This window comes from Xenopus tropicalis, chromosome 3 (genome assembly GCF_000004195.4).
Source record: "Xenopus tropicalis strain Nigerian chromosome 3, UCB_Xtro_10.0, whole genome shotgun sequence".
NCBI classification, from domain to species: Eukaryota; Metazoa; Chordata; class Amphibia; order Anura; family Pipidae; genus Xenopus; species Xenopus tropicalis.
In genome coordinates, this window is record NC_030679.2 from 152,719,402 (window position 1) to 152,733,650 (window position 14,249).

Sequence of the window (14,249 nt, forward strand, 5' to 3'; positions counted from 1 at the left end):
GTATAGCAGGAGAGGTGAGGATTACTCAGCTACTGTTATACAGAGGGGGAGAGAAGCTCTCAGAGTACCGTTATACAGGAGAGGGGAGATACTCAGTACCGTTAACAGAGAGGGGAGATACTCAGTACCGTTCGGGGGATACTAGCACGTTATAGAAGGGGGAGATACTCAAGTACCGTTATACAGAAGAGGGGAAGATACTCAGTACTGTTATTACAAGAGGGAGAGATACTCAGTCCGTTATACAGAGAGGTGGAGATAACTTCCATACCGTGTATACAGAGAGGGGGAGATACTTCACGAGTACTGTTTATCAGAGAGCGAGAGAATACTCAGTACTGTTATACAGAAGAGGGAGAGATACTCAGTACTCGTTTATACCAAAGAGGGAGATACTCAGTTTAACCGTTATACAGAGAGGGGAGAGATACTCAGTACTGTATATACAGAGAGGGGGGAGATTACTTCAGTACCGTTATACAGAGAGGGGGATACTCAGTACCGTTATACGAGAGGGAGATACTCAGTACGTTATTACAGAGAGGGGAGGATACTCAGTACTGTATACAGAGAGGGAGATACTCAGTACTCATTATACAGAGAGAGGGGAGAATACTCAGTACTCGTTATACAGAGATGGGGAGTTACTCGTACCGTAATCGAAGGATGTACCCAGATTAGTTATACAGAAGAGGGAGAGATACTCAGTAACTGTTATGACAGAGAGGGGGAGATACTCAGTACTCGTTATACAGAAGGAGGGGAGAGATACTCCGATACCGTTATACAGAGAGGGGGAGATACTCAGTACCGTTATACAGTGAGAGGCGAGAGATACTCAGTACTATCAAGAGATACTCACTACGTTACAGAGAGGGAGATACTCAGTACCGTTATACAGAGAGGGGGAGCATACTCAGTACCGTATATACTAGAGAGGGGAGATACTCAGTTACCGTTATTACAGAGAGGGGGATTACTCAGTACCGTTATATACAGAAGGAGAGAACTCAGTACCGTTATACAGAAGGGAGAGATTACTCAGTACTGTTATACAGAGAGGGGAGATTACTCAGTACTGTTTATACAGAGAGGGAGATACTCAGTACCGTATATACAGAGGGAGAGATACTCAGTACCGTTATACAGGAGGGAGAATACTCAGATACCGTTATACAAGAGGGGAGAGTATCTTTTTACCTTTATTTACAAGGAGAAGGGATACAGTCCGTTATACAGAGAGGGGAGAGTACTCAGCTACCGTTATTTACAGGAAGAGGGGAGTACTCAGTAATACTGAGCGAGATACAGCGTTTACGGAGAGGATACTATACACAGAGAGGGGAGATACTCAGTACTTCGAGAGGAGATACTCGTACTTATACAGAGAGGGGAGATACTCAGTCGCGGTTTACAGACGGAGGAACCAGAGGTACCGTTATAAGAGAGGGAGATACTCAGTACCGTCTATAAGAGAGGGGAGAGATTACTCAGTTTACCGTTATACAGACGAGGGGAGAGATACTCAGGTACCGTATAGAGGGGGATATCAGTACCGTAACAGAGGGGAGTATACTCAGTACTAGTTATATACAGAGAGGGAGAGGGGTACTCAGTACCGTTATACAGAGGGGAGGGATACTCAGTTACCGTTATACAAGAGAGGGCGAGAGATACTCAGTACGTTATACAGAGAGGGGAGAAGAACTCAGTACCGTTATACAGAGAGGGGAGATACTCAGTAACCGTTTATACAGTAGAGGGGAGAGATATCAGTACCTCTATACAGAGGGGAGAGATACTCAGTACCGTTATGACAGAGAGTGAGAGATACTCAGTTACCGTTATACATGAGAGGGAGAAGATACTCAGTACCGTTTATACAGAGAGGGGAGAGTACTCAGTACCGTTATACAGAGAGGGAGGAGATACTCAGTACCGTTATACAGAGAGGAGAGATACTCAGTACGTATACAGAGAGGGGAGAGATACTCAGTTACTGTTATACAGAGAGGGGAGGATACTCAGTACCGTTATACAGAGAGGGAGAGGATATCAGTACCGTTATACAGAGAGGGGAGATTATCAGTACCGTTATACAGAAGAGGGGGAGATACTTTTTCAGTTACCGTTATACAGAGAGGGGAGATACTCAGTACCGTTATACAGAGAGCGGAGAGTATACTCAGTATACGTTATACAGAGAGGGGAGAGAATTCATAACAGGAGAGGGATATCAGTACCGATCAGGGGGGGATACTAGTACGTTACAAGTGGGAGACAGACGTGCAGGAGGGAGACTCAGTACTACAGATAAGATACTCGTATTTATACAAGAGAGGGGGAGATCATACGTTACAGGAGTACCAGACCGTTATACAGAGAGGGGAGATACTCAGTACCGTTATACAGAGAGGGGAGAGATACTCAGTACCGTTATACAGAGAGGGAGGATACTCAGTACCGTTATACAGAGAGGGAGAGATACTCAGTACTGTTATACAGAGAGGGGAGAGATACTCAGTACCGTTATACAGAGAGGGGAGATACTCAGTACCGTTATACAGAGAGGGGAGAGATACTCAGTACTGTTATACAGAGAGGGGAGAGATACTCAGTACTGTTATACAGAGAGGGGAGATACTCAGTACCGTTATACAGAGAGGGGGAGATACTCAGTACTGTTATACAGAGAGGGGAGAGATACTCAGTACCGTTATACAGAGAGGGGAGATACTCAGTACCGTTATACAGAGAGGGAGAGATACTCAGTACTGTTATACAGAGAGGGGAGAGATTACTCAGTACCGTTATACAGAGAGGGGAGATACTCAGTACCGTTATACAGAGAGGAGAGATACTCAGTACCGTTATACAGAGAGGGGAGATACTCAGTACCGTTATACAGAGAGGGGAGAGATACTCAGTACCGTTATACAGAGATGGGAGATACTCAGTACCGTTATACAGAGAGGGGAGATACTCAGTACGTTATACAGAGAGGGGAGATACTCAGTACGTTTATACAGAGAGGGGAGAGATACTCAGTACTGTTATACAGAGAGGGAGAGATACTCAGTACCGTTATACAGAGAGGGAGAGATACTCAGTACCGTTATACAGAGAGGGAGAATACTCAGTACCGTTATAACAAGATGGGGGACGATACTCAGTACCGTTATACAGAGAGGGGAGATACTGAGTACCGTTATACAGAGAGGGGACGATACTCAGTACCGTTATACAGAGAGGGGAGAGATACTCAGTACCGTTATACAGAGAGGGGAGAGATACTCAGTACCGTTATACAGAGAGGGGAGATACTCAGTACCGTTATACAGAGAGGGGACGATACTCAGTACCGTTATACAGAGAGGGGAGAGATTACTCAGTACCGTTATACAGAGACGGGAGAGATACTCAGTACTGTTATACAGAGAGGGGAGAGATACTCAGTACCGTTATACAGAGAGGGGAGATACTCAGTACCGTTATACAGAGAGGGGAGATACTCAGTACTGTTATACAGAGAGGGGAGATACTCAGTACCGTTATACAGAGAGGGGAGATACTCAGTACCGTTATACAGAGAGGGGAGATACTCAGTACTGTTATACAGAGAGGGGAGATACTCAGTACCGTTATACAGAGAGGGGAGATACTCAGTACCGTTATACAGAGAGGGGAGAGATACTCAGTACCGTTATACAGAGAGGGGAGAGATACTCAGGATGGGTATTAGGGGTATTAGGGGGCAGATGGTTTTGCTGCTGATATTGATGTTTGTGGGTGGGGGTTGCTGGATCCTGTGGGGGCTGATGCTCCTGGGGTACAAAGTGCAGAATGTGGGAGTTTGGGGGCGGTGCTTGGGTAGTTATGGGGATTCTCACTCGGCGCCCACCAGTTTCCCTTAGTGAATGAGCCCATTGGCCCATGGGCCGCCTTACCATCCTCCAGGGGCACGTAGATGTTGAGGTACAGGCAGTCTTCGCTCTGGTTCTGCACGTACCCCGCCACCACGTCCATGTTCTCTGTGAACCAGAGGGGGAGCATGATTCCCGGTAACATTCCGTGCAGGTTCTGCGGGCAAACGGGGGCAAACGTGGTGGCATTGCGAACCTCTGTCCATGATGCCGGGGCTTCCGGCGCCTGAAACCTCCTCTCGCCAATGGGCGGCGTGGCATAGGGAATGCCCAGGTACTGCACCACCGGGCCCAGGATCTCATTGTTCAGATCTTTCTTTACTCCCCGTAATTTCCCATAGTTGGTGTTGACCACGGGGTATTTGTCATCTCCTTTCTGCCCCTCCGCCGGGCAAGCGGCCAGCAGCCACAGAATCAGGGGGGCACGGAAATCCGGCGCCATGGAGGGGAAAAGATGGTACCAGATCCCAGTAAATCCCACAAAGCAATGCGGCCCAGTTGTGATGCCGCCGAGCAGCGGGCAGTGCCAACGTCTGGAAGGGCAATGTGGGGCGTCGGCACTGAATATACAAAATGGAGTCTGGAGGGACTTTAGCAATTGTTCCGGCAACAAAACTGTCAGAAAACAAGCGAATTTGGCTGAAAAATATCCGTAGAGTTGAATAAATTAGATTCCGATGGATAAAGTTGTTGTTTTTGTGGAAAATACCGACTTTTTACAAAGAATATGAAACGTTACTGTGGGCAAATTCCTGGGAGAAATGGATTAAATAGGAAATGTGGGCAAAATAAAAAAGGGGGGGGTGAGGGAATAAATCTCCAGCAAGTTCATAAAAAGGGGTTCGGGGGCTAAAGAGCCCTCAGTCGGTCAGAGCAGGGGGGCAGCAGAGTGGGGGCAACAGGGCAAAACTCTGTTACGTTCCATCCTTCACTGGGACGCAGGGTCGGGAGCAAAAAATGGGGCCCCTGGGGAGCGGCATGGAGAGGCCTGGGGGGGCTGCAGTCCGGAAAGGGGGGAGAGAAAGAGAGAAAACCAGTCAGTACAGAACATACAACTGATTAACGTTCTAGAGCAATCGCTCTACACGGTGCCCCCCCACCACTCCCCTTCCAGTTCCCCCAATCCCACAGACACAGGATCATTGACTTAATTAAACGGCTCCTTCTGTTTATAGTTTGCAATCCGACAATTATTATAACGAACATATAATTAGTGAATGTGAGAATGAACAAGAGTGAGAGTGGGGGGGAGGAGGGATGACAGCGGGGGCTCGAAAGAGAAAAACAGATGGGGGTGAGAAAGAAGTCTGGAAAACGATGAGGTAAAATGGAGGTGACAGGTAAGCAGGGCAAATGATGTCTACCAAGGGTTGGGTCTACGTGGGGCCCATGGGTAAGAGCCAGATGGCAGCGGGGTGGATTGGTGGGGCAAGAGATGGAGAGACAGAAAGATGGGACTGGAGAGGAGCAGAGAGAAGGCAGGAAAGTATGTTGGTGGCACCAGAGAGACAAGCAGAAGAGCTGTTTGATGGAACCAAAGAGCAGAAGAGCAAAGAGAAGAGAGGGTTTTGGTTGGATCAGGATGATGGGCAGGAAGGTCTTTTGATGGCCCCGGAGAGTAAGAGAGGGAAGGCAGTAGAGGGTTTTGTTGGCCCCAGAGAGTAAGAGAGGGAAGGCAGTAGAGGGTTTTGTTGGCCCCGGAGAGTAAGAGAGGGAAGGCAGTAGAGGGTTTTGTTGGCCCCAGAGAGTAAGAGAGGGAAGGCAGTAGAGGGTTTTGTTGGCCCCGGAGAGTAAGAGAGGGAAGGCAGTAGAGGGTTTTGTTGCCCAGAGAGTAAAAGAGGGAAGGCAGTAGAGGGTTTTGTTGGCCCTCAGAGGAGTAAAAGAGGGAAGGCAGTAGAGGGTTTGTTGGCCCCGGAGAGTAAGAGAGGGAAGGCAGTAGAGGGTTTTGTTGGCCCCAGAGAGTAAGAGAGGGAAGGCAGTAGAGGGTTTTGTTGCCCCAGAGAGTAAGAGAGGGAAGGCAGTAGAGGGTTTTGTTGGCCCCAGAGAGTAAGAGAGGGAAGGCAGTAGAGGATTTTGTTGGCCCCAGAGAGTAAGAGAGGGAAGGCAGTAGAGGGTTTTGTTGGCCCCAGAGAGTAAGAGAGGGAAGGCAGTAGAGGGTTTTGTTGGCCCCAGGAGAGTAAGAGAGGGAAGGCAGTAGAGGGTTTGGTTGGCCCCAGAGAGTAAGAGAGGGAAGGCAGTAGAGGGTTTTGTTGGCCCCGGAGAGTAAGAGAGGGAAGGCAGTAGAGGGTTTTGTTGGCCCCAGAAAGTAAGAGAGGGAAGGCAGTAGAGGGTTTTGTTGGCCCCAGAGAGTAAGAGAGGGAAGGCAGTAGAGGGTTTTGTTGGCCCCGGAGAGTAAGAGAGGGAAGGCAGTAGAGGGTTTTGTTGGCCCTAGAGAGTAAGAGAGGGAAGGCAGTAGAGGGTTTTGTTGGCCCCAGAGAGTAAGAGAGGGAAGGCAGTAGAGGGTTTTGTTGGCCCCAGAGAGTAAGAGAGGGAAGGCAGTAGAGGGTTTTGTTGGCCCCAGAGAGTAAGAGAGGGAAGGCAGTAGAGGGTTTGTTGGACCCAGAGAGTAAGAGAGGGAAGGCAGTAGAGGGTTTTGTTGGCCCCGGAGAGTAAGAGAGGGAAGGCAGTAGAGGGTTTGTTGGACCCAGAGAGTAAGAGAGGGAAGGCAGTAGAGGGTTTTGTTGGCCCCAGAGAGTAAGAGAGGGAAGGCAGTAGAGGGTTTGTTGGCCCCAGAGAGTAAGAGAGGGAAGGCAGTAGAGGGTTTTGTTGGCCCCAGAGAGTAAGAGAGGGAAGGCAGTAGAGGGTTTTGTTGGCCCAGAGAGTAAGAGAGGGAAGGCAGTAGAGGGTTTGTTGGACCCAGAGAGTAAGAGAGGGAAGGCAGTAGAGGGTTTTGTTGGCCCCAGAGAGTAAGAGAGGAGGCAGTAGAGGGTTTTGTTGGCCCCAGAGAGTAAGAGAGGGAAGGCAGTAGAGGGTTTGTTGGACCCAGAGAGTAAGAGAGGGAAGGCAGAAGAGGGTTTGTTGGACCCAGAGAGTAAGAGAGGGAAGGCAGTAGAGGGTTTTGTGGAACCATTGTGTGAGACATTAAAGGCCTGGGTTTAGGTTGGGTCGCACAGTAGGAGACAGAAGGCAGTAAATGGTTTTGTTGGAATCAGAGAGTAGGATAAGGAACCATGTCATGTGGGTGACAAAAAAAGTAGAAGATGAAGGAAAGAAAGGGTTTCAGTGTGACCGTAGAGCAGGAGATGGTAAAGAAGGGGTTTAGGTGGGACCAAGAGAGTAAAAAAGGGTTGGAAAGAGAAACCAAAGGGTTGGAAAGAGAAGACAGAGGGGCTCATTTATCAATGCATCGCAGCACACAAACCGACGCAATTATGATTATGCGCCATTTTGTGTGCACACGCAATTGCATATGCGTTACATTGCGTCGGTTCATTTATTTTTCCGCCAGTTCTTTTTATGCACATGTCGCAAATACTGGGCAATAATGTCGCAAGCAACAACGTGTTTTTTGGGGGTGTGGCTAGGGGCGTGTTTTAAGTGCCCGATTTTTGCGTGAGTGTGCACTTTGCGCTTATATATGTGCTATTTGCGCGTATATAGGGGCAGATTTGCGCCGGCATGGCTGCATTGAAATCTTTACGCCTGTTCATTTGTGGCGTAGTTCTGACTGCGCGTTCTTCACCATTTGCGCTAGTATATTCGCAGATTTGCGCTACGATAGACTAATTTAGGTATGTCATTAATAAAACCATATTAATGTTTCTCAGATTTATGATATGTTAATTAGCATTATTATAAAAATATAATTGTTAATTTGTTTACAATGTTTTAATAACATTTACCATTTTTTTACTTTGTTCTAATCTATAAATGCAGTTTCCCTTGTTAATGTGATGGAGCCTTTCATATCTTTTTTCCATTTAACAACTAACTGACTGGGTTGGTAAGTTAGGGAGCACGTAGTTAGTACGGGCTTATTAGAGCATTAGCTTGCGCCATCTATGCACATAATTTATGACAAGTTTTGCGCCATCATATGTGCATGTTTGTATGGCGCAGCAGTTTGCGTCAAAACTAGCGCATGAAACTTTAAGCGACCATGTTTGCGCTATACTGTTAAATATGCTTATGCGCAGGGCAAAAGTTTTGCCTCTGCGACTATTACAGCGCTGCGATGCATTGGTAAATGAGCCCCAGAGTGTTTTGGTTAGAGCAAAGTAGGAGAAGGAATTCAGGAGGGGTGGGACCAAAGGGTAGGACAGAGAAGGCAGGGGAGGGTATTGTTAGTGCCAGAGGGTAGGATCTCCAAGGAGAGGGCTTTGGTTGGACCACAGTATAGGACAAAGGGAGGTAGGAGAGAGTCTTGCTAGTACTAGAGGGTAGGATCTTCAAAGAGAGGGCTTTGGTTGGACCACAGTATAGGACAAGGGGAGGCAGGAGAGGGTCTTGCTTGTACCAGAGGGTAGGATCTCCACGGAGAGGGCTTTGGTTGGACCACAGTATAGGACAAGGGAAGGCAGGAAAGGGTCTTGCTAGTACCAGAGGGTAGGATCTCCAAGGAGAGGGCTTTGGTTGGACCACAGTATAGGACAAGGGGAGGCAGGAGAGAGTCTTGCTAGTACCAGAGGGTAGGATCTCCAAGGAGAGGGCTTTGGTTGGACCACAGTATAGGACAAGGGAAGGCAGGAAAGGGTCTTGCTAGTACCAGAGGGCAGGATCTCCAAGGAGAGGGCTTTGGTTGGACCACAGTATAGGACAAGGGGAGGCAGGAGAGGGTCTTGCTTGTACCAGAGGGTAGGATCTCCACGGAGAGGGCTTTGGTTGGACCACAGTATAGGACAAGGGAAGGCAGGAAAGGGTCTTGCTAGTACCAGAGGGTAGGATCTCCAAGGAGAGGGCTTTGGTTGGACCACAGTATAGGACAAGGGGAGGCAGGAGAGAGTCTTGCTAGTACCAGAGGGTAGGATCTCCAAGGAGAGGGCTTTGGTTGGACCACAGTATAGGACAAGGGGAGGCAGAAGATGGTTGTGAAGGGAACAGATAAGATCTGGAAGGAGAGGGTTATGGCAGACAAAATAGATTTTCTGAAGAGGAACAGGGGAGAATATGAATGACAAAGAAGAGCAGAGGGAACACAAGGAAGGGTTTCGCTGGAACTACTGAAGAGAAGAGGTAATGATGGAAGCAGAAGGTTTTGGTGAGACCAGAAATTAAGAGGGAGGTTAGTTGGACCAGAAAGGAGTGATTGAAGGGGAGACAAAGGTATTCATAGAATTGGAGAGGGAGGGTGAGATGGTTGAGCAGAAATTTAGAGGAGCAAAAAAACGTGAGGCTAGATAGAGTATAGGGGTGTCACAGGTAAAGAAGAAAGAGGGGTTTGGGGAGAACAGAGCATAGGGATTTGAGAGGATCCAAGTGAAGTAAGGAAAAGGGGAGTATGGAGGGCAGAAAGCAATGTAACGAGGGAGAAAGTCAGGAGATGAGTTTTTAGGGAATGGCACAATGGGAGGAGGAGCTTGAGGGCAGCCCAGGAGGCAGGGCGGGAAGCCCAGGAGGCAGGGCGGGAAGCCCAGGAGGCAGGGCGGGAAGCCAAGAAAATGATTCAGAGGACCCAGCCTGGGAGAGAGAGAAGATGGGAAGGAGTTTGGGTGAAGATGCAAAGTAAGGGGTTATGGAGGAAGAAAGTGTCATCAGTGAGGGAAAGTAAAAGAAGTAAAAGCACAAATGAAAGGGTTTGGAACAAAGGGGGCAAAAGGGTGGTAGTTGGGGGTTGTGGTTGCAAAAATATAAAAAGTAATTTTAGGGCAAGAAACTAGGAAACAGAAAGGGTTGTGATGTAAATATCTAAATTCTCAGAATATTCTTCCACTACAGGGAAAAGTGAACCCCCTGAGGGAATATATTAGCCCCAGAATTGGGCACTAGTGCTACTGGAGATTCCCTTGGGAAAATGTATTAGCCCCCCAAATTGTGCACTAGTGCTACTGGAGAATCCCTTGGGAAAATGTATTGGCCCCCCCGAATTGTGCACTAGTGCTACTGGAGATCCCCTTGGAGGATATATTAGCCCCCCAAATTCTGCACTAGTGCTACTGGAGATTCCCTTGGGAGAATATATTAGCCCCCGAATTGTGCACTAGTGCTACTGGAGATTCCCTTGTAAGAATATATTAGCACCCCTAGAATTCTGCACTAGTGCTACTGGAGATTCCCTTGGGAGAATATATTAGCACCCCTAGAATTCTGCACTAGTGCTACTGGAGATTCCCTTGGGGGAATATATTAGCACCCCGAATTGTGCACTAGTGCTACTGGAGATTCCCTTGGGAGAATATATTAGCCCCCGAATTGTGCATTAGTGCTACTGGAGATTCCCTTGGGAGAATATATTAGCCCCCCCGAATTGTGCACTAGTGCTACTGGAGATTCCCTTGGGAGAATATATTAGCCCCCCGAATTGTGCACTAGTGCTACTGGAGATTCCCTTGGGAGAATATATTAGCCCCCCGAATTGTGCACTAGTGATACTAGAGATTCCCTTGGGAGAATATATTAGCACCCCGAATTGTGCACTAGTGCTACTGGAGATTCCCTTGGGAGAATGTATTCGCCCCCCACCCCGAATTGTGCACTAGTGCTACTGGGGATTCCCTTGGGAGAATATATTAGCCCCCCGAATTGTGCACTAGTGCTACTGGAGATTCCCTTGGGGAGAATGTATTCGCCCCCCCCCCCCCCCCGAATTGTGCACTAGTGCTACTGGAGATTCCCTTGGGAGAATATATTAGCCCCCCCGAATTGTGCACTAGTGCTACTGGAGATCCCCTTGGAGGATATATTAGCCCCCCAAATTCTGCACTAGTGCTACTGGAGATTCCCTTGGGAGAATATATTAGCACCCCCGAATTGTGCACTAGTGCTACTGGAGATTCCCTTGGGAGAATGTATTCGCCCCCCCCCCCCGAATTGTGCACTAGTGCTACTGGAGATTCCCTTGGGAGAATATATTAGCCCCCCCGAATTGTGCACTAGTGCTACTGGAGATTCCCTTGGTAAATGTATTAGCCCCCCAAATTGTGCACTAGTGCCACTGGAGATTGCCTTAGGAAAATGTATTAGCCCCCCCGAATTGTGCACTAGTGCTACTGGAGATTCCCTTGGGAGAATATATTAGCCCTCCGAATTGTGCACTAGTGCTACTGGAGATTCCCTTGGGAGAATGTATTAGCCCCCCCGAATTGTGCACTAGTGCTACTGGAGATTCCCTTGGGAGAATGTATTAGCCCCCCCGAATTGTGCACTAGTGCTACTGGAGATTCCCTTGGGAGAATATATTAGCCCTCCGAATTGTGCACTAGTGCTACTGGAGATTCCCTTGGGAGAATGTATTAGCCCCCCCGAATTGTGCACTAGTGCTACTGGAGATTCCCTTGGGAGAATAAATTAGCCCCCCCGAATTGTGCACTAGTGCTACTGGAGATTCCCTTGGGAGAATGTATTAGCCCCCCCGAATTGTGCACTAGTGCTACTGGAGATTCCCTTGGGAGAATATATTAGCCCCCCGAATTGTGCACTAGTGCTACTGGAGATTCCTTGGGAAAATGTATTAGTCCCCCCGAATTGTGCACTAGTGCTACTGGAGATTCCTTGGGAAAATGTATTAGTCCCCCCGAATTGTGCACTAGTGCTACTGGAGATTCCCTTGGGAAAATGTTTTGGCCCCCCCGAATTGTGCACTAGTGCTACTGGAGATTCGCTTGGGAGAATATATTAGCCCCCCTGAATTGTGCACTAGTGCTACTGGAGATTCCCTTGGGAGAATATATTAGCCCCCCGAATTGTGCACTAGTGCTACTGGAGATTCCCTTGGGAAAATGTATTAGACCCCCCCTCCGAATTGTGCACTAGTGCTACTGGAGATTCCCGTGGGAAAATGTATTGGCCCCCCCAAATTGTGCACTAGTGCTACTGGAGATTCCCTTGTAAAAATATATTAGCCCCAGAATTCTGCACTAGTGCTACTGGAGATTCCCTTGGGAGAATATATTAGTCCCCGAATTGTGCACTAGTGCTACTGGAGATTCCCTTGCAAGAATATATTAGCACCCCTAGAATTCTGCACTAGTGCTAATGGAGATTCCCTTGGGAAAATATATTAGCACCCCGAATTGTGCACTAGTGCTACTGGAGATTCCCTTGGGAGAATATATTAGCCCCCCCGAATTGTGCACTAGTGCTACTGGAGATTCCCTTGGGAAAATGTATAAGCCCCCCCCGAATTGTGTACTAGTGATACTGGAGATTCCCTTGCAAGAATATATTAGCACCCCTAGAATTGTGCACTAGTGCTATTGGAGATTCCCTTGGGAGAATATATTAGCCCCCTGAATTCTGCACTGGTGCTACTGGAGATTCCCTTGGGAGAATATATTAGCCCCCCGAATTGTGCACTAGTGCTACTGGAGATTCCCTTGGGAGAATATATTAGCCCCCCGAATTGTGCACTAGTGCAAATGGAGATTCCCTCGTAAGAATATATTAGCCCCCCGAATTCTGCACTAGTGCTACTGGAGATTCCCTTGCAAGAATATATTAGCACCCCTAGAATTCTGCACTAGTGCTACTGGAGATTCCCTTGGGAGAATGTATTAGCCCCCCCGAATTGTGCACTAGTGCTACTGGAGATTCCCTTGCAAGAATATATTAGCACCCCTAGAATTCTGCACTAGTGCTACTGGAGATTCCCTCGTAAGAATATATTAGCCCCCCCGAATTCTGCACTAGTGCTACTGGAGATTCCCTTGGGAGAATATATTAGGCCCCCGAATTGTGCACTGGTGCTACTGGAGATTCCCTTGGGAGAATATATTAGCCCCCGAATTGTGCACTAGTGCTACTGGAGATTCCCTTGGGAGAATATATTAGCCCCCGAATTGTGCACTAGTGCTACTGGAGATTCCCTTGGGAGAATGTATTAGCCCCCCCGAATTGTGCACTAGTGCTACTGGAGATTCCCTTGGGAGAATATATTAGCCCCCGAATTGTGCACTAGTGCTACTGGAGATTCCCTTGGGAGAATGTATTAGCCCCCCCGAATTGTGCACTAGTGCTACTGGAGATTCCCTTGGGAGAATATATTAGCCCCCCTGAATTGTGCACTAGTGCTACTGGAGATTCCCTTGGGAGAATGTATTAGCCCCCCCGAATTGTGAACTAGTGCTACTGGAGATTCCCTTGGGAGAATATATTAGCCCCCCCGAATTGTGCACTAGTGCTACTGGAGATTCCCTTGGGAGAATATATTAGCCCCCCCGAATTGTGCACTAGTGCTACTGGAGATTCCCTTGGGAAAATGTATTAGCCCCCCCGAATTGTGCACTAGTGCTACTGGAGATTCGCTTGGGAAAATGTTTTGGCCCCCCCCGAATTGTGCACTAGTGCTACTGGAGATTCCCTTGGGAGAATATATTAGCCCCCCGAATTGTGCACTAGTGCTACTGGAGATTCCCTTGGGAAAATGTATTAGCCCCCCCCCCCCGAATTGTGCACTAGTGCTACTGGAGATTCCCGTGGGAAAATGTATTGCCCCCCCCGAATTGTGCACTAGTGCTACTGGAGATTCCCTTGTAAAAATATATTAGCCCCCAGAATTCTGCACTAATGCTACTGGAGATTCCCTTGGGAGAATATATTAGCCCCCGAATTGTGCATTAGTGATACTGGAGATTCCCTTGGGAGAATATATTAGCCCCCCCGAATTGTGCACTGGTGCTACTGCAGATTCCCTTGGGAGAATATATTAGCCCCTGAATTGTGCACTAGTGCTACTGGAGATTCCCTTGGGAAAATGTATTGGCCCCCCCGAATTGTGCACTAGTGCTACTGGAGATTCCCTTGGGAGAATATATTAGCCCCCCGAATTGGGCACTAGTGCTACTGGAGATTTCCTTGTAAGAATATATTAGCCCCCCGAATTGTGCACTAGTGCTACTGGAGATTCCCTTGGGAGAATATATTAGCCCCCCGAATTGGGCACTAGTGCTACTGGAGATTCATTCGTAAGAATATATTAGCCCCCCCGAATTGTGCACTAGTGCTACTGGAGATTCCCTTGGGAAAATGTATTGGCCCCCCCGAATTGTGCACTAGTGCTACTGGAGATTCCCTTGGGAGAATATATTAGCCCCCCGAATTGTGCACTAGTGCTACTGGAAATTCCCTTGGGAGAATATATTAGCCCCCGAATTGTGCACTAGTGCTACTGGAGATTCCCTTGGGAAAATGTAT

General features: G+C 48.0%; 1 protein-coding gene across 2 annotated transcripts in view; it reads right to left on the reverse strand.

The window, feature by feature from the left end:
- The window catches only part of nlgn2 (neuroligin 2), a 101,544-nt gene that overhangs the window by 72,730 nt on the left and 14,565 nt on the right, over positions 1-14,249 (reverse strand). For both annotated transcript variants that reach the window (XM_031899642.1, XM_031899641.1), the window contains exon 2: positions 3,948-4,920. In XM_031899642.1, coding sequence (XP_031755502.1) covers positions 3,948-4,365 — 418 coding nt within the window. In that variant the 5' untranslated portion in view covers positions 4,366-4,920. The remainder of the gene's footprint in view (positions 1-3,947; positions 4,921-14,249) is intronic.